At 40.9% G+C, this 19,814-nt stretch overlaps 3 protein-coding genes across 7 annotated transcripts in view; 1 reads left to right on the top strand and 2 right to left on the bottom strand.

Annotated features, from left to right (window-relative positions):
* The window catches only part of CARMIL1 (capping protein regulator and myosin 1 linker 1), a 341,669-nt gene extending 338,882 nt beyond the window's left edge, over positions 1 to 2,787 (top strand). Inside the window, exon 37 of the mRNA XM_081014121.1 lies at positions 2,763 to 2,787. The gene's annotated coding sequence lies outside the window, so the exon portion shown is untranslated. The remainder of the gene's footprint in view (positions 1 to 2,762) is intronic.
* LOC308481652 (putative 2-hydroxyacid dehydrogenase SAR2389) lies at positions 1,178 to 9,465 on the bottom strand. Of its 4 annotated transcripts, none has more exons than XM_081014279.1 (6): positions 9,316 to 9,465; positions 7,584 to 7,968; positions 6,314 to 6,485; positions 4,479 to 4,657; positions 3,911 to 4,007; positions 1,178 to 1,813 (listed from the first exon to the last, which is right to left on the bottom strand). In XM_081014279.1, the coding sequence occupies exons 2-6, from the start codon at positions 7,963 to 7,965 to the stop codon at positions 1,660 to 1,662; spliced, it is 984 nt and encodes a 327-aa protein (XP_080870405.1). In that variant the 5' UTR covers positions 7,966 to 7,968; positions 9,316 to 9,465; the 3' UTR covers positions 1,178 to 1,659. The 4 variants fall into 4 exon arrangements, with proteins under 4 accessions (XP_080870405.1, XP_080870407.1, XP_080870404.1 ...); XM_081014281.1 differs by lacking the exon at positions 9,316 to 9,465 and adding an exon at positions 8,937 to 9,018; XM_081014278.1 differs by lacking the exon at positions 9,316 to 9,465 and adding an exon at positions 8,767 to 8,988.
* Positions 9,444 to 19,740, bottom strand: LOC308481651 (putative 2-ketogluconate reductase). 2 transcript variants are annotated; one of them, XR_013988770.1, is made up of 6 exons: positions 17,507 to 19,740; positions 16,452 to 16,623; positions 15,297 to 15,475; positions 14,677 to 14,773; positions 12,037 to 13,027; positions 9,444 to 9,527 (listed from the first exon to the last, which is right to left on the bottom strand). XR_013988770.1 is itself a non-coding variant. In XM_081014277.1 (6 exons), the coding sequence occupies exons 2-6, from the start codon at positions 17,886 to 17,888 to the stop codon at positions 12,871 to 12,873; spliced, it is 987 nt and encodes a 328-aa protein (XP_080870403.1). In that variant the 5' UTR covers positions 17,889 to 17,920; positions 18,268 to 19,740; the 3' UTR covers positions 12,575 to 12,870. The 2 variants fall into 2 exon arrangements, 1 of the variants encoding a protein (XP_080870403.1); XM_081014277.1 differs by lacking the exon at positions 9,444 to 9,527 and having other exon boundaries at positions 12,575 to 13,027; positions 17,507 to 17,920; positions 18,268 to 19,740.
* Between the last annotated feature and the right edge of the window lie 74 nt (positions 19,741 to 19,814).

The following is a 19,814-nucleotide window of genomic DNA, read 5'->3' as shown; positions in this document are numbered from 1 at the left end:
ATAATAATAATAATAATAATAATAATAATCGTGTGCATTCCACCAAATTCCATGCAATTCATTGCCAATTAAGGTTGAAATGTGTACCCATTCATTATACATTTGAGTGCCTTCTTTTTTTCTCAGTAAGGCTGCATATTTCAAACCCCAAATAGTGCAAGAGTGGGACTGTTTACAGCCGCTCCAGAATATGTATTTTTGAAGAAGAGATGAGCTGGTGATCAGTATCCTCTGTATCAATCTCATTTTAATGCTGGAGTGTGCTGTTCAGTGCTGATGTGTTTGGTGTGTGGGGACAGATAACCATTGTGGAGGAATGCTGTGCATATGTGGCTGTATGTTTTGTGCTTTGAAGACCTCTATTGGCAAAAACCTCTATTGACTATTTTTATTTGGCTTTTAATGGTTGAGTATTTACTGAGGCTGAATCCTGTGCTCCTTTGCTAGGGAATAACAAAGCATATTTACACGGAATAAAATTCTGTTGAATTTATTCCCAGGCAAGTAGGATTAAATTTCATTAAATTTGGTGGTACTTACCGCTGAATTTATGTAGGATCATCAGGCAACATACCATTTTTTCTTCTGAACTTTTGTTTACTGTGCTCTTGTGATTCTCGTTCTTAAACCTGAACACCATTATTATAACCTTTCCTGCTTCCAAACCCTTGATGAGATGGAAATGTCAACTCTTGTTTTACGGACGTACAACTATGGCTATCATATTTACAAAGAAAATATAGGCACCTAAATGTAATCCAGTAAAATAAATCACCATCAAGAGCCAGTGTGGTGTAGTGGTTAAGAGCGGTAGTCTCGTAATCTGGGGAACCGGGTTCGCGTCTCCGCTCCTCCACATGCAGCTGCTGGGTGACCTTGGGCCAGTCACACTTCTTTGAAGTCTCTCAGCCCCACTCACCTCACAGAGTGTTTGTTGTGGGGGAGGAAGGGAAAAGGAGATTGTTGGCCGCTTTGAGACTCCTGAAGGGGAGTGAAAGGCGGGATATCAAATCCAAACTCTTCTTCTTCTTCTTCTTCTCTTATGAGTGTATCTCATTTCATAATTCTCAAAACAGAAATTTTAATATATGAGAAACCACAGCATGTCACACAGATTGTACCCTGGACAAGATAGCAGTGAACTGTAAGGGAAACGCAGAGATCTAAACAGAGACCATTATTTGTGGTGCAACACCCCTCTCGCTTGTATTTATTTTTGATTCAGATTTGTCATGGCCAATGGCTAGTACAATAAAGTTATTTGGATTGGACTGATTGTAGCTATACAAATGTCATGGACATTTTCAGAATAATTATTGTGATGTTTTACAGCACACTCATTTAATATCCCAGTGCTAAAGATCTCATTCAGCAATATTTTTTAAAAAACAGAAAAAAGGACATATTACAACTTTTTATTTTTTAAATTTGTGTTTCCATTCCATTTAGCAAAGCCCTGTGAAACAAATTGAACAATACAATAAAGGGAACACATCAAATAGAATATTCATTCATTTTTCTTCTTCATATCTGAATATTACAAACTTTTTTCCGTACTGAAAATAAAAACTGAATACATAATTTTCATATGAAAACCTTGAGACAGATACAGCAAAATGTACACAGAATTAACATTTCATCTGTATCATATGGAGAATGTTACACATGCACTTCGTTAGGGACTGGGAGACCACTGACACCAGCCAATATACTTTCAACCATGTTTCTCATCATCAGATGGCGTGCTTTTGAAGTTGCACTTCCAAGGTGAGGAGTTATAATGACATTCTTTAAATGTAATAAAGCATGATCTCTGAAGGAAGAAAGAAAATAAATCAGAAATTTAATTAAAATCTTAGTAAACTATGCCACTATTTTTACCACAAAAAGTCTGTGAAAATGAACAGATTATTAATTTAGGCTTGGTTCCTAACAAGGCAGTTGCTGGCAAAAACATTCCTACAGAGTTCTGTTCACAGGATGCTTCTGCCAGGAGAAGGGGAAGATGTGACTGATTGATTCCTTGTTCTCCCTGAAATGTCTCATGACCATGAAAATCTGCTCCAAAGGGTTGCGGGACCCTTCAGAACAGCATGAAGGACAGAGAGGGTGAAAATTACCTTCCTTCATGTGCCAACAGAACCATCCACTGCTCTCAGTCCTTTCTATAACTGGAAGGAAACTAACTAAAACATGTCATCACAGGCACAATCAAATCCCAGTCTTAAAATCAGTTCAGGGTCACAAAGGCAGAGCTTTTTTCTTTAAAAAATGTTTAGGGCTACTGTCATTTTGACTCAAGAAAATCACCATTTTATAGTTCAAATCGGGGGAAATAAATACAGTAAATGGACAAAAGTACAAAGATTCATAAAACATTTAGGGGTATGCGTCGCCCCAGAAAAAAGCACTGCAAAAAGGTATCTAAATGACAGGTATGTTCTGTGTGTCCGCTAGTCACACATCACATTTTAATCTATTTGTAAACATTTGTATCCTCTTCTTCATTTGAGGAGTCCCAGATAGTGTACATAGAGATGGAACTGAATAAAGAACCTTCAGATTGTTTTCTGCATACACAAAATACAAGTAAGATTCACATCTGCATTACACAATGAAATAGTGAAAAAAGGTTGCTCGCGTCCATTAATTTGCCTGCTAACATGTTCAAGGCTTAAGGGGTCTGAATGACTGATCTACTTTTATGCTGCAATGGCAGCCATTTGCATAGGTACTGTGATTTCACAGTTCACTTAAGGCAGGGGTCAGCAAACTTTTTCAGCAGGGGGCCAGTCCACTGTCCCTCAGACTTTGTGGGGGATCAGACTATATTTTTTTGGGGGGGGGGAAATATGAACAAATTCCTATGCCCCACAAATAACCCAGAGATGCATTTTAAATAAAAGGACACATTCTACTCATGTAAAAACACGCTGATTCCCGTACCTTCCGCAGGCCAGATTTAGAAGGCGATTGGGCCGGATCCGGCCCCTGGGCCTTAGTTTGCGTACCCATGACTTAAGGAGATTTGCACATATGAGGTCAAAGGAGGCCTTGGAATCTGAATTCCAAGGTCCATGAGCAACTGTTATTAAACGGATTGCATAAGTATTGTCTGTGCATCATGGGGTTTAAAATTATACCACCTTGCCTATGCAAACCAGTTAACATTTCAGAGCCATTACAATGTAAAGTTTGCATTAACACACTACGAGTGACACCCAAGTAAGTCATATTCCAACTAAGTCATATTCCAACTAAGTCATATTCCAACTTAGATTCATTGAATTTAATGGATCCACCCTGACTAATCCTAGATAACAACCCTATATCACATCTACAGTAACCTGAAGAATTAACAATTGCTATGGTTTGGAGTAAATATCCAGCTGCTTCATCTTAAATTGCCCTTGGTGATGGAGCCCTCCAGATGTTTATATTTATTTTTTTAATGTATTAGATTTCTAACTGGCCCTTTAATGTGAAGTGCCAGGGTGTGCTACAACAATGAAATATACAATTACAAAATACACATAAAAACAAACAGAAGAGTTGCAGCCATAAAAGGGGGAAAATGTAAAAAACAATTAAAAACATTTTTAAATATAAAAATGTGGTTTTAAGGAGAAATTTGTACAAAAATGCGGGTGAATTTCCATGAAGATTTTTTTCTTTAAATCAGCACATTTGCTGTGGAAATGTGGAGAAATGAATTTAAGATTAGAAAAGTAAGAAACTTAGAAGACCAAAACTGATTCATCCGTCCTTAGACAAATCAGAAATGAGTCAGAATACATTTTGGGACATAGATTATGCCAAAGATGGGGCAATCGATGGCAAACCAAATAGTTAATGGACAAACATTGGTTCTGATTTCTGCTTAAACATTTTCATGTGGAACCATTCTTACCTTGGCAATGGCTCAGGATATGTCACATCCAAAGCTGCGGCCTTAATAACTCCATTTTTCAGTGCGTTCACCAATGCATCTTGATCAACCACTTGACCTAAATGAAAAATCGTACTGTTTTATTTGAACCAAAACATAGACTGCAATATAGACAGCAATATAGAAATACCATCAGCCGAGATTTCTGCAGAACGATAGTGTGTGTCCAATATCTGTTCCAATCTAGCTCAGTCTTTCCCAATCTGGTGCCCTCCAGGTTTGGGCTAGAACTCCCATAATCCCTTACCATGGACCACTCTATGATGCCTGCTGGAATGGATGAGATTTGTGCTCCAAAACATTTTAAGGACACCAGGTTGGGAGAGGCTTATCTAGCTCTACAGTGCCTAAAAAGGAGGAGACTAATCTCCTGAAACAAGTGCAGTGGACAGTTGCTGGAGATGACATGATTTCCCCCAACATCTCTCATTCTTGTGTGTTGACTCCACAAAGTAATGGAGCGTCGTCAGTCTAGAGCCTCTTTCCAGGAAAATGTGGTTTACTGCCCAAACATGATTTAGTATCCTACCTCTAGAGATGTTGATAAGAGTAGCAGTGGGTTTCATGAGTTCCAACTCCTTTCTTCCAATCAGTTTTTGTGTTTGCGGTGACAGGTTCACAGACAGTATGACAAAGTCAGAACCCTGGAGTAAGTCTTCCAACTTTGGGCAATAAACAGCACCAACAGCCTGTTCATCAGCCTCATTCCTGCAGGAAACAAACATTTAGCTCTAGTTAAGCATTTAACAAAAATAGCATATACGGTAGATTGTCGTTAAACATTTTCATGAAACCACCAGGAGATGCCATCTGGGGATGTGAGTTTTAGTGTCAGCAATATACAGATGATACCTAGTTCTTTCTTTCCTTTCCCAACAAAATCCTGGACCTTTTGTCAAGGATCAGTGAAGGACTAATAATAAACAAACTTTTTTTTTTAAATGAAGATACAAACTAGGAGTAGAACTACTAATCCAGGAACAAACTTTCAGGTTCTTCTGGATGGAACTGTACATTTTTTGGGCGTTCTCCTGGAACCAGCATTACCTCTGGATATACAGGTGACAGGAGTTGCCATACGTCCGGAATTTCCCGGACATAGCTGGGATTCGGCTATAGGAAACAGGTCTAGGAACATCCGGACATATGGCAACCCATGTCAGAAGTGTAAATTTTGGTTAATTTCCTTTATAATAGTTCAAAACATCTTCTTTTTTTGAGACTTTGGGGGAAAAAAGCTGGCCAAAAAAAATCCCAAAACTATCTCAACAACTTTGCAAAAAAAAAAAGCTGTCTAGATTTTCACATTTTGAAATATAGCAACCCTACCTAGAAGTGCTTTTGCCAAATTAAAGCTAGTGTACCAGCAATATACATCCTTTTTGGGAGAAGGGAGGTTGCAAGAATGTCTCCGAGTCACAACCAGCATTCAGGGCTACAAAACAGAAATTTATGAGGAGCCGGGGGGGGGGTGGCGGAATAAGTGCTATTTCTTCCTCCTCCCAGCTAAGGTGTGTGTAAAAAGGCAGGATTTTGGAGGAGGTGGTGGGGGGGACAGTAAAACAGCTGAGCTGTAAGTGAAAAAAGAATTTGGGAATACTTCTTCCCTATGGATGTTGTATGGGGCAGCAGTGGCTTTTCTGCTTACAGGAGTCCTGTGCTATCTGCTTCCACCTACGATCACATTTTATATTTGTAAACAAACCCAGATATTACCAAAACACCTCAAGTCCCCCGTGACCTCTTCCTTCCAAAACAAATCAAACCTAAGTAAGACCAGCCCAGTGACTAGACATGGAGATGATATTAGAAAGGACTGGTGAAATGAAAATACAGCTATCCTTGGGAATTTGTACTTGTCTGAATTGTGCAATGCACAAACAATGTTAGCAAAAATGAATACTGTATATTAGGAGAAAGTGTGCAGAAAACTGAATATATTAGTTAAACTAACATTAAAACTGCATTGTGTTAGGAAAAATTGCTTGCAAAAATGTGTACTTTAATCCAAAATGTCTTCACCCGGGAAAATTTGCATTATAATACTGATGAATTCTCATGAGGAAAATTAAAAAATAATAATTCCCCAATTGTTGCAGAGATATAGAGAACCAAATGTAAGATTGAAAAACTGAAAGAATGGAAATTGACAGATCTTTCTATTCCTACTCATGACCTTGTCACTTCTCAGAGAAGTAGGCCTTGTTTAATAGGTACTCTATTAACATTCACAGTAAATGTTTAGGCAGTCCAGGGAAACTCAGTTAAAGCACAATGGATTTATGCAGACAGTGACAAAATTAATGCTGAAGTTATCAGGTGGGTAAAATCAGATTAAAACACCGAGATCAGGCAGAGGTTTACCTCCGGTTCCTATTATGATAAAGAATGTTCATTTCAAAAGCTCTGGCTCTCTGGGCCACTTTGTACCCAATAGCGCCCATTCCAATGATCCCCAGCGTTGCACCGTTAATTTCTTCTCCTAACCAGTCAGCCATAAAACATTTAGTGTCAGGAGAAACTGCAATTTGATGACCTAGAAATTCAGACAGACAAAAGAAAATGAGGGTTTGCAGTGTTTTAGGAGATCAGCTAACAAACATACGGTGTGATACCCATCCCAACTTGGAAAATTGCTCTGGTTTTAAGAGCTCTGAGCTGTATTTGAACAACAACTGCTTTGATTTCTAAAATACTACATACCAGGTCCCAAATCTTCCTTGAAGGCACACACCTTTTTAGCCCAAATGTACAGTTATACTCATCCGAGGAGTGATTGGTGGGGATGTTTGGGGTAGGGCCTTTTCATTGACAGAACCCCAATTATGGAAATCTCTCCCTAGGGCTGTTTATCTGTCCCCCTCCTCTTTTTGACAATTAAGACATTTTTATTATGTCATGATACCAGTGTGTTTTAATCTTGCTAGCTATTATTTTTGTTCTAAACATTTTATTTTGTCTTTCACTGCTCTCTGATTTTGCGAACTAAGACATGGACTGTTGTGAACTTGCCTGTGGGAGTTCTTAATCTGAGCTGGAACGTAGTATAAACATATAAAATTAACAGATATGAAGATATAGTTCTACCAACAGCAGGATGTCATCACATCCTTCAAAGGATACCTGTGCGAGTGGATCAAAATCAAACATCTGTGGGAGTGCAATTATCTGTGACCCACTTTCAGTATTCAGCAGCTAGGCTGTATATTTTATGTATATTGGAAATGATGTAGAACAGGTTTATCCATGTGTTTGCTAGTTCAACAAGGCATTCTCCAACCTATACAGACATTCTGCTGACTATGTTGACATTTTACAGATAGACCTCTCTGCACATGCCTAATTCTGATTATAGGCCTATATAATCAAGCGCTTGTAGACCATGAGAAAAAAACTTCCTCGTCCAAGAAATTGTTTGCAAAATCCAATAGACTGTAATTACAGGGCAGGTGTTTTGTAAGACCAAATATGTTTCCTAGGGTGGATTTGTTTGGAAATGGTTTTTATCAACAAACGACATTTAATAATTTCCTTTATCTGATCACTCTATGACTTTTAAGCACAGCAACCCGTACACAATCAGTTGCATTCACACCATGTTTTAAATCAAGTTAATTGGAAAGCTAAAGTGTACCTTCCACAATCCTCCTGGCAGAAGCCAGCATCAAAGCCACCCCCAAGTCTGCTGTAGGATTGGAAACTGCGAATGGGGTGTTTGCTACTTTCACGCCAAAGCTGGAGATCAGTTTTAGGTCCAAGTGATCCACGCCTACGCCACAGTTTGCAATCACCTTTAAATTAGGCAAGCTTTGCAGGAGATCCCTGTCAACCACTGGTTTGTGAAACCACATAAAAATTGCTTTGATTTTATGACTAAGATCTTGCTTGTTTTCAGTAAATTCCTTCATGGTAATGAGCTTAAAATGTTTCTCCAGAAACTCCACATGGTCTTCATATACTCCATTTGTGCCTCCTATAACATTTATCAGTGTATATGGATGCTCGTTCTCTTCCATGGTCTGTATACAGTATAGAAAAAAGAATTTATATATCAAAACTCATTTTTTAAAGCTAATGTGAAGACAGCACTGTTTCTCTTCCGATTATTGTTTTTATCTAGTTCATTGTGATTAACAGGGTAGTTCCTTTATACAATAAGGGCGGGGATATCCAAGACTGCTAATTAGCATTCTGGAGCGTTCAGTCCAAAATTGTGTTATCTATGCAGATTTAATTTGGGAGTACAGTAAACCCAACTGAATTTAGCAGGGCTTAATTCTGAGTAAACACGAATAAGATCAAGGTGGAAGTGCCCATCAAGGTTCAAGGCTTTCGCTATTATTATTATCATTATTATTTTTTATTTTTATTATTTTTATTATTTTTATTATTATTATTATTATTATTATTATTATACCCTTCCCATTATTATTATTATTATTATTATACCCTTCCTCCCAAGGGAGTCCAGGTAATCTATACCACTACTGATGCATTAGCAAGAATGGAGTGTTCTTAGTATAAATTCTGTTGAGAAACAGATTAGTGACTTACATAAAGGAGAAAAACTAAACACCAGCATGAAACATACTAGATGTTTTGTAATCTAATCCTGACCATATCTGAACATTTGGCCCTGCTGTAAATATTATTGCACACAATGCTTCTGAATGCTGTATTTCTCCTCCTCCGGCACTGCAGTGCACACAACTCTTTCCCCTAATTTAATAGATATCTGGATTTTAAGAAGAAATTCAACGAACTAAATACAAAACCAACTTCATAAACAAGTGTTACAAGACGTGAGTCACTATCACCTCGTGAAATGACGCCTCCAGTTGCTATTCAGAGATAACAAATGCAAACGAAGGAACAAAAGGATTCACTTCGCCCAAGTGTATTTTTTCCGAAAAAGTGCGCCCCAATTTAAAACAAAATCTGACTATTACAACTCCTTCCCTCCCCCGGTGAGAATGGAATTGCCTACTGTCACAAAGCTTGAGCTGCAGAGACAATGTGATGAGCGCCCCCTCCCCGGAAAAAGCTCAGATAAGGACCCCGCCCCTCTCTATTAATTTGCATCTACCCCTCTTATTGGCTGGAATTAAACACCCACCCAAGCAAATGACAATTAGCGATGGGACATTTCTGTAGAGCCATAAACCCCATGGAATTTAGGAACTTCCGCTTAGGGCAGGGGCTGGTATGCTTGCTAGTTTTGTGAGAATGTTTGCCTTTAGGAAATTCCTACACAGACAAGCAGCCCCTTAGAAGATGCAAAAGGGAAAAAGGCATCAAATAAAAGGATAATAAAGATTAGCAACCTTAAAAGAGAGAGAGAGAGAGAGAGATGAAATACAAATTACCCTGTGGAAAGAAACGTCTTTCAGCTCCTTCAGGAAGGTTGCTCTTGAATTGGTACCAGCTGATTCGGAGGAGAGCTGAGGGACGTGGAAATCACCCGGGAATAAACTCCGGACTGTTTTGACTCCCCAGCTAAGGAGTCGGCAAGGAGGACTTTGTTCCCTGGGTTGGGAAACCGCGAAGCTGCAGTGAAGCCTCTTTCAGCTAGGAGGACCTGCAGGAGGAAATCTGCTGTACAGATAAAAGAGTAACTAGAGGTAATCACAGCTCTCTTGCTGTCGGTTATTTCACCCAAAGGGGGAAATATTGGCAGCCAGCAGCAATGGAAGGGAGATAAGTTTATCAGTTTAAGAAAAAGAGATCAGAATAACAAGTATTTTACAATTTATTTACATTTGTCATTTATTTACATTTACTTCTCAAGATGCTCAGGATGGTAAACGGCAGTTCTCCCCTTCCATTTTATCCTCACGTCAACCCTTTGATGTAGGTTGGGCTGAGGCTGCCCAATGAGCTTGATAGGTATTGGAAATCTTAAATACAGGCTTCTCCACTCATAGTCAGCTACTAGCCTGCACCTGCTCTCCCAAGTTCAGTACCTGCCTCCACACATAAACAGAACTTGCCACCTGTTCCCTTAGAATGAATTGTTTGTATTTTGGGAGCCCCGGCCTTAATGAAATATTATCTGTGAGCAGTGCTGGACTTATGTATAAGCTAAACAAGCTGTAGCTTAGGGCCCCACTCTCTTGCCCCCCCATACTTCTTTTTAATTGTATTTCACTGTTAATATACTTCTTGTTCTCTTTCGGTTCAACAATTACTTTGATAAAATACATATTTTGTTATGTGCAAATGGCTTTAGATGCCTATTAGGTCCATAAATTACCATATAGCATATATTCAACACACTAAAACAGCGACAATTTGTTGTTGACAAAGGACAGCTGGACATACAAAGGGCCCCATTACCTTCAGTAGCTTAGGGCCTCATCAAACCTAAATCCAGCCCTATCTGTGAGGGTGTGCAAAGACTAAACGGGGTGTGCAAATATCAAACAGCTCCTTCCAGTTTTGAAATTGTGTGTTTGATGATGGGCATGTGAAAAAGTTCAGGAAGATGGTCAAAGAGCAACACCAAACAATTCTTCTTCCTACAGTTCTGAAACCACAATTGGGTCATTTGAAGACTTACTCATTTGTCCTCCATTGAAAAAATGAACATGGGACTAACCATTGTGTAACAAACAACGGAATAACATGAGCAGAGCCCTGCTCGATGCCTATGGGAAACAAACAGCAGAGCATGAATGTGTTGGTCTTCTCCTGTTGATGCACCCCAACCGCAATTCCATGAAAATGTCAAGATACAAACCCATTTTTTAATTTTCATATATCATTTTAAAGATAATTTCCCAAAATTTCAGGTTCTGCCAACAGTTTTTCAAAATTCTATTTCACATGTGAATAAAACAACCAGAAGCATGACATGCAACGCAACTCAGACTATCTCTGTTTCTTTTTCTCTAAAGTTCATGGTTTCTTGGATAAGACTCATACAATAAAATAGACAATAGGTTGATTAGCCTTTATTGTATTGATAGTTTTAGTTTCTCATTGGTGAACTGGCAATAAATTTTATGTTAGGAACAAAATCACATGAGCTTAAGACAATAAAACTTAGGTTGCTTGAGCATGTTGACATTGGTCACAAAAATACCTACTCTTCCCTGCCCCCCAACAAATGAAAAGAAAAATCTATGTTTCAACTTTATTACCGTATGTTTCGTTCCATAGGACGCTCCGTCCCATAGGACGCACCTACTTTTTGGGGGGGGAAATAAAGGAAAAAATTTTTTTCCTTTATTTCCCCCCCAAAACCAGGTCGGGGAACAGTGGGATGGCGGCGCTGCGCCTCCCCGTTGTCCCCCGAGCTTGTGGGGCTGGCCGATGTCTGCCCAGCGTGAGGGGCGCTCAGCTTCAGGGCGCCCCACGCGCCGGGCGGCAGGCTGCAGACACCTGCGTGAAGCACGGGGCGTCCTCCGGAGGGCGCCCCATGCTCCGCACTGCCGGCTGCCGCCCGCAAGCCGTGCGCGCTCGGGGGGAGTTCCCCCGGGCGTGCAAGGCTTGCGGACACCTGCGCGAAGCACGGGGTGTCCTCCGGAGGGCGCCCCGTGCTCCGCGCTGCAGGCTGCCGCCCACAAGCCGTGGGCGCCCGGGGCGGATCTCCCCCCAGGCGCGCAAGGCTTGCGGACACCTGCACAAAGCATGGGGTGTCCTCCGGAGGGCGCAAGGCTTGCGGACACCTGCGCGAAGCACGGGGCGTCCTCCGGAGGGCGGAGGACTGCAGGCTGCCGCCCGCAAGCCTTGCGCTCCCGGGGGAGATCTCCCCCCGGGCGCGCAAGGCTTGCCGACACCTGCGCGAAGCACAGGGCATCCTCCGGAGGGCGCCCCATGCTGCAGGCTGCTGCCCGCAAGCCTTGCGTGCCCGGGGGAACTCCCCCCGGGTGCGCAAGGCTTGCAGATAGCTTCCTGGAGCCTGGAGAGCGAGAGGTGTCGGTGTGCACCGACGCCTCTCGCTCTCCAGGCTTCAGCGAAAGTCTGCATTCGCCCCATAGGACGCACACACATTTCCCCTTCATTTTTGGAGGGGGAAAAGTGCGTCCTATAGGGCGAAAAATACGGTAATTTTTTTGAGGTTCTTAGCATTAAAAAAATGTTACCTGAAATGTGCTTTACACGCAGGGACTGAAGGCTGTCTATAGCCATCGTAACTAGCAGCCATTGATGAACCTATTCTCAACAGAGGTCACATGTTCAGTCTTTCAAATATTCCCTGTTTTGCATGGTTTGCTGCTCCCATTGGCTAGGGTAGAGAAATGAAGTGTGAACATTTCCAATTACAGTGTAGGAGGCTTAGTTAGGGTAGCATGGAACAAGCGAGTTGTGCCAAAGCCCTCACAGAAAACTTAGTTTTTGAGGCGCGATTTGACAAAATAAAAGGGCTGGAAGAACTGTCATCAAGATATTAAATTATCCAATTTATAACTTTTAAAGCCGTGGTAGTGGTACTTTATTTTAAACCTTTTAGAAGAAGTTTACTTTGAAATGGCAATCAGGCAGAGTTTCCAATTTTTTAATTGATTACCAGGTAGCAAAGCTCGGTTTGGCTACAAATTATTGTGAAAGAAGTAACTCACTTGCAAATTTCAAAGCACATTTATTATTTTTATTTATTTGTTATAAATATTGTATATAATATTTAAAATGCAAGCATAGAAATTTCCACAACAGTTTTTCATATTAACGAGCAAGCACTGTTTGAAATTTAATTGTGTGGAATGGTAACAAAGGACATTATCTGCTATAACTATGATGAGGAGTTAACAAAATATGAAATCTCTTGTTGGCTTGTTTTGTGTCTTCAGTACAGAACAAACACTGCTGCATGAGGCATGAGATTCAGGTTGAATTTATACATCTGTCAATATGTTTCTTGCACTAGAGAAAAATGTAGAATAGTTCCATGTTGCTATGTTAGATGACAGCCCACAAGTTTAGTCAGGAAACACTTCACTGGGCATTTGGAGACCATTAAGAGCTGCCAATACATTGCTTACTGCTTCCTCTGTTATCATAAAAGTAGTTTTGTGTGTTTTAATACCAACATGTGGTGTTATGATAACATTTTTTAATTTTAGTAACGGATGATCTCTGAAAAGAAGAAGATAAAAAAGACAGGTTATGAATACAGGAAGTGGCATTCATTCAAACAAATGAAGGAAAAGTACTTAGAGCTATCCACCATCTGAAGGATTTTAGTTATCTGACTTGGCAAGCATCCATATTCTAGCAATGTACCAAAGTCAAATGACTTGAAAATAGGCAAGTATACCCTTCAGTTTCAGCCCCTGTGGTTAATATTTACTCCCTCTGATTATACAGGTGCTTTAGTAGAGTATAATAGTTAATGTGTAGTTATATATAAATAAATCACTATAGATCTATGTAACTTATATTTTTAAAGTAGAAGATTAACAGAGCAATCCTACCCACGATTTACACTCGCAGTTAGAGACTGGGTCACCCCTGAGCCCACCTGCATGTTAGAAGCTCAAAAACATGCAAGTGTTGTAGATTACATTGGTGTTGGATCACTGTTGCGTTGGTGCTGCTTAATGCATGTTTAACTGATTCACCAACATGAACTGAGGAAGTTTGGGCGTTAGGTAGAAGAAGAGAGAAACTCAGGTGCTGGTAGCGTCCATGGCACCAGCACACCATCATAACTGCAGAACAGGTAATGCAAAATGAAAACACTCACATTGGAGTCAGTGGGGAGCCCCGGACGACTCAAAACCCCACCCTCTGTCTCCCATTGCATTGCTCATTCTCACTAAACTTCTGGATAACTCCTTGTACATTAAGAACTCATGGCTGAAGTGCCTCCTCTTCTTGGACTATATGGCCCACTTTTTCACAAAATGCTCCAATCACAATGATGCCATACGTTCATGTGTGGAGTATTCTGTCAGCTAGCTATGCGGTCAGACAACTGACCATAAGCCCATGTCTTTGGGAGGAAGTGGGTGTAGGTGAGCAATGTATGTTGCACTGAGAAATAGGGTTGGCTGTTTGTTATGAATGGAATAACGCTCCTCCTTTCCTGTCTTATCTGCGTGATAAAAGGTGCATGGGATCTCAACTATAATGCACTGGCATAATGCTTGTATAACTGTGGTGCAGGGATAATCACTACAATTATAGGACTGCCATTTGGCAGGGTCCCCAACTATTTTTGGTCTGGAGGAACATAAGGAAATCTACAAACTCCCGGGAACAGCATAAAATTCCCATTTTATAGACAAAAAACTGACCATGCTCAGAACTGCACCTCCAAAAATAGGCTCCACCCCATCCCCAAATAAAACAAAGATTAAAAGCAGACCATACTCCCCTCCACAAAAAAAGCGAGTAATCCTCCCAAACGAACAGTAACAAAAAAGCCAAAGACACTTTTTAAACAAATTGGGAGGGACAGGGGCCTTGGTGGGCGGCAAGGGATTTTTTAAGATGCAGTTAGGAATCCCAGCTGCAGTTGAAAGCTTTCAGCACTAACTCAAACATTTACTTAACACCTGCTCACACTGTCCTTCCATTGCCTCATGGCTTCAATTTGGAAAGGAAGCATGTTGTGTACTATATAGGGTCTCCTACTACTTCCCAGAGTATACAGTGGAAGAAGGCAGAGATGTCAGTCTGAACTTTAGCACTGGTTACTCCTATGCTTTCCAGCAGTCTTTACAATGTGCTTACAGTATAGCCATTCATTTTTTAAAATAGATAAATACATAGTTATTTACCTGGGCAGTGGTTCAGGATAAGTGACATCCATAGCAGCACTTTTAATAACACCAGTCTGAAGAGCTTCCACAAGCATATCTTGGTCTACAACCTGCCCTGTGTGGAAATCATGTTCTTATGATAACCGCTGGGTAACAGTGCATTGCATGGTTTCATCGAATCATAGAGTTGGAAGGCACCCGAGGATCCTCTAGTCTAATTCTCTTCAATGCAGGAATCCCAACTAAAGCATCCATGACAGACAGCCATCCAGCCTCTGCTATAAAAGCTCCAATCAAGGAGAGACCACCACCTTCCGAGTTAAGGAGAACATACGTACTGTACATGCTGCTGAACTGATCTCATTACACACCTCCATTCATCAAGCTGGGAGCAACAAACCATGAGCCTTTGTGAGCCAACACTCATAGTTTGTTTCTCTCAAAACAAACTACGATGTTAAGCTGAGCACAGATTCACATGTTGTGATAAAGAATGCAGGGCTTCTTCAGAAAGCAACTGCTCAAAAGGGGAACACTGGGCTGTTTGAAAGCCTTTTTGCAAAGCGACTTTCAGACAGTGCTGTGCTTTGAAGTCCTAACACTCAATATTTTTCTTCAAGCAGCTCTTTATGACCTACCTCTAGAGATATTTATAAGACTAGCTGTGGGTTTCATCAGCTGCAACTCTTTTTTCCCAATCAGTTTGTACGTCCGAGGTGTCAGATTTACAACCAGCATCACAAAATCTGACTGCTGGAGCAAGTCTTCTATTGCCCCACAATAGCAGGCACCCACAGCCTGTTCTTCATCTTCTTTCCTGACAGAAAAAAACAAGAAGGATGATCTGTTTAACAAGTGCTGGTTCTTGGGGGGTGGGGGGTGGAATTCACAAATAATGTTCCAATCTCCCCTGTATATTGATATTTATCTTTCTAGCAAAGAAATTAAGAAGGTTTAAATACTTTTTTCAAAGCTGAAAAACCTAAATATTACAATCAAGCCACTGAGATTTAATAAAACCATCTAAATTAGCTTAAAAATGAGTTGAGCTGTGTACTTTTTCCTAGCAAACTGACATTATGAAAACACACACCAAAAATGGCAACTGCATGTAGTAGAGCTTCTCCCTCCCTCCATCATGATGAGGTTAAGTTCTTTTAATATCCTGATTTGAAGTACAGGAGAACTACAGCTAAGTTCCACAATGTGTTACTAAAGGGAAGAAGAGAGCTTTGCCCCTGGCTCTTTTCAGCAGTCCTTGTGGTTTTTGTAATATCTAGTTTCCTCCCTAGCAAAGCAACAGCTTAGAAAACCAGAGTGAGGGTGAAACGGAACACAGCAAAAGCCAAATTCAGACATCACTCAGGATGAATATCAACCTTAAATCATGGCTCTCTTGAAAAAAGTGGGAGGGTTGAAAAAAGAAAAAAGTGGGAGGGTTGGAAGACTGGCAGAAAGATTTCACATATTTTCATAGGATTTGGGTGAATGCTGGAACAAGCTACTTAGCCAGTTTCCTCATTTACTAAGAACTGAAATTTGTTTGTGTGAAATGGCCCTTATTTATCCTTATCTTTTTCTCACCGGATGGCTCGCCTTTTCTAAGCACGATAGGCTAGCCTCTCTTCATCACATTAAGCAGAAATATGAGTTGAAAAGTACAGCTGTGTTTGTTCACTTCTGAAGACCAGCTGATCTTTCTCTCCACTCATGCACAAAGATTTGGCGGATAAAACAGCTTTAGAGGTGAAGATACACTCTATTTTGTATGGTATCAAACTGTGTATTTTTACCTTCTGTTCCTGTTATGATAAAGAATTTTCATCTCAAAAGCTCTGGCTCTCTGAGCAATTTTATACCCAATGCTTCCCATTCCAATGATACCCAGAGTTGCCCCAGTGACTTCCTCTCCTAAACAGTTATTAGAGAAATAGCCTGTGTCAGGGGAAACAGCAATCTGGCAACCTGCAAAATGACAAAATAAGGGGTGGTGGGTGGAGAAGAGGTGTTCATTAAAAACAGAATTGGGGGGGGGAGTGATTTTTGTAAGAAATCTGAGTTATTCAGCTGAGGCTGTAAATACGTGATTTTTCATTATATATCAGTGTTAAATTATTTGTTTAGATCGCAACAAAAGTCATATTGCATACAAAATTTCATATTCACAAACAGGGTATAAATATGCAAGTAACTGCTCTACCGGGAGCTGGCTTCAGGCACTAGGCCTGTTAGCAGACCAACTCAGCATTACAAAAATGTCTGCAAACTGCAGGGTGAGGTTCAGGCAGGATACAGGGCAACCTGATGCAATATTAGGTAGAAAAGGGTTCAGGTTGAAGGCAGAGGCTCTATGAACAGAAAGCTCCTACTGTATGTTGTTTCAGCAAAGAACAAAGCGAGCTTCTCTCCTGTATATCAGCGGCGTTGATACCTCCCCATTGTGAGCCTCACCCATACTGGAAGGTGCTGCTTTGCTTAAAGGGGCCTAGCTCTCAGCATTAATCTCTTCCTGCAACAGAACGTGGGAGACTCTGGTTGCACGTCACTTTCCGTGGAGTCTTCCAAGTCAGAGGATGACAGGGCCACTTCCTCTGGCCAGGCTTATGTTGACTCCATGAGCTCACTGGGTAGCAGCACTTCTGGGTCTGGCCATACATGTCCTCTGTTTTGGAGTCCTCCACTCCATCACCTGAATAATCTGACTCCTCATCCCTGACACCAGCCTCAATTTACCTCCTTCCTAAGGGAATCAAATCTGGATAAGTGCTCCGCCCTGGAACCTCTCACTGCTCGGGAAAATGAGACAAGGGTAACTGTAAAGAAATGTGTACAGTATTGTCAGTGTTACCTTCTACAAGTCTTCGGGCAGCTGCCAGCAGCAGGGCCATGCCAATGTCTGCTGTAGTGCTGTGGACAGCATGAGGAGTGTTGGCGATTCTCACTCCAAACCCAGAGATCAGCTTCAAATCCAAGTGATCGGTACCCACTCCTGCACTTGAAATCACTTTTAAGTTAGGCAGACTTTTCAACAGCTCCCTGTCGATGACTGGCTTATGCCACCACGAGTAAATAGCTTGGACTTGAGCACGGTAGTATTCTTTGCTTTCGAGGAATTCCTTCATGGTGATAAGTTGAAAGTGTTTCTTCAGAAACGGCACGTGCGCTTCTAAGACTCCCCAGGTGCCACCTACTTCATTGATCAGTAAGAGAGGCAACTTGGAATCTTGCATGATCTTCGAAAGGATGGGAGACAACTAGTTTTCTGAAAAGCATAGAGAACAATCGAACCACGCCACAAAATACTGGATTATTTTCCTTCATTGTGATACAATATGCAAGGCATACAATATACAAAGAATTGGTGGAAGACCAACATGGTCAGAAAGATGTAAACCTGTCTCTTCTGAATCTCTTAAAATCCAACTTCACAAAGCCTGATCCTTAAACTGTCAAGACTTGTACGATAGCACTCATAAACTCATTCCTGTTTATTTTATTTATTTAACAAAATGTATATACCGCTTGATTGCAAGAAAACCTCTGTGTGGTTGATTATCTGTGAAGCAATTATTTCAAGAGAAAAGGAAACTTCAAAAATTAACACAATACCGGTTGTGAAGCTGTGCTCATCGAAAGGATGTCTTGAAATAGTAGCATGCAAATCTCAGCACTGCTGAACTTTGAACACTGGAATTTATCAAGTTACTTTGTAAGCCATTTTGCTTGCCAAGTATGGGTATAATCCAAACTAATTGAAACATATTTAATTATCCAACAAAGTTCAATCCATGAGCGTTAAAGATATGCATAATTCTCTACTAGTAAATCAACAGAGAGAACTTTGGCATATTGTTTCTTTAAAAAAACACCACTCCAAATACATTGTTTGCTAAATCTGACTCAACCACAATGCACTTCTTTATTTGATTATAACCTCAACATTGTCTTAATAATATAAAGAAATGTTTTCAAATGCAAACAACAGGTTGCATCCAGCACCGCCGTTCCACTTGCACAGCAGACTTCCACTTGCACAAAACTTCCCACTCCTCTCCCCTGCAGCACCCCTAACTCAAAATCCGCTCCATAGCATTGAAGGACCCCCCAGAGCAGAGTCTGGGGACACATGAGGGGGCTGCAAGGGAGAGGTAGGGAATGTGGTGTTGCTCAAGTTGAACTCCTCTTATATAGTGTTGGGTACAATCCAATCATTTTGCTTTAGTATGTAAAAAAACCCCAACAACCACTTTTTTGCACTCTTCTCAGTTATGCCATGAATGGATTCCACTTTTGCTTGACGTGAGACATTCAAAAGCTGGGGTAGCCAACAGTGGTCAGTAGTTCTCTTGGGAAACCAAAAATGCAAGGGGAAACAAGATGGCTACTGCAGCATATTGGGGAGTGTCATCTTCCTCATGCAAATGGCACGTGTAGGACAAGATATAACAGTGCTGTTTGGGACAGTTCACATTTTTAAGGGTACAGAAGCTGAACCTGTACATGGTATGTCCAACAGAACACCAAGCAGCCTCTTAATCAGTTGCGGTTGAATTTGGTATTGCAACTCCACTGGGTATTATGTATTATTTTACTTTTGAAAGTGACTGAGGCTGCATGCACATCCCTATTTTCTATGGCTCCAGGATGCTCCCCACTGTTGGTTTTTGGAATACAGTACCCATGACAGTCACAATTCGTATCTATTTTTGTAGGATTGGGAGGTTGGTTTGGATTACACCTTTGGGTCTCCACCAAGCCTGTAGTTTTGTATCTATAAGATGGGGCATGTAGTAGAAGAAACTGCTGGATTGTTCAAACCAGTTTCTTTGTTAAGCTGATGACCTAGCTGGCCCTCTTAAGCACCCTCCTTCTGCATGATGGAAGTTTGTCATGTTGCCAGAGACAACTGGGTGTGGATACTCTTCCTAATGGGGAAGCAAGATGTGCTGGAGTGTGAGCCCCTCCTTCCTATACTCAAGTTTTATATATGTGTAACTAAAACCTTATATCCTAAAGACACCAGTCTCCATTGGGTGAGCAAATGGCACCCGTGAAATCTCTCACGTGACAGAGATGTTTTCAACACTATCCTAAAGCTACTTGAAGAATCCTAGTGCTTTCCCTCAAACCAGTTTCCATTTGATTTGAAAATGTAG

The sequence above is a fragment of the Podarcis pityusensis genome (genome assembly GCF_964106645.2).
Source record: "Podarcis pityusensis genome assembly, chromosome: 7".
NCBI classification, from domain to species: Eukaryota; Metazoa; Chordata; class Lepidosauria; order Squamata; family Lacertidae; genus Podarcis; species Podarcis pityusensis.
Note: the sequence above shows the minus strand (reverse complement) of the source record. Positions and strands in the feature narration are given on the sequence as shown.

Bases quoted from the DNA above. Each gene is read 5' to 3' on its own strand.
- LOC308481652 (XM_081014279.1), bottom strand. From the start codon at position 7,965: ATGGAAGAGAACGAGCATCCATATACACTGATAAATGTTATAGGAGGC. The intron at 4,658-6,313 runs GTAAACCTCTGC...TGTTTCCTGCAG, and splicing joins TATCATAATAGGAACCGGAG to GAATGAGGCTGATGAACAGG. The intron at 1,814-3,910 runs GTAAGAATGGTT...TTCTTCCTTCAG, and splicing joins TATCCTGAGCCATTGCCAAG to AGATCATGCTTTATTACATT.
- LOC308481651 (XM_081014277.1), bottom strand. From the start codon at position 17,888: ATGCAAGATTCCAAGTTGCCTCTCTTACTGATCAATGAAGTAGGTGGC. The intron at 16,624-17,506 runs GTAACACTGACA...GTCATTTTGCAG, and splicing joins TGCCCGAAGACTTGTAGAAG to GTTGCCAGATTGCTGTTTCC. The intron at 14,774-15,296 runs GTAGGTCATAAA...ATTTCCACACAG, and splicing joins TCTTATAAATATCTCTAGAG to GGCAGGTTGTAGACCAAGAT.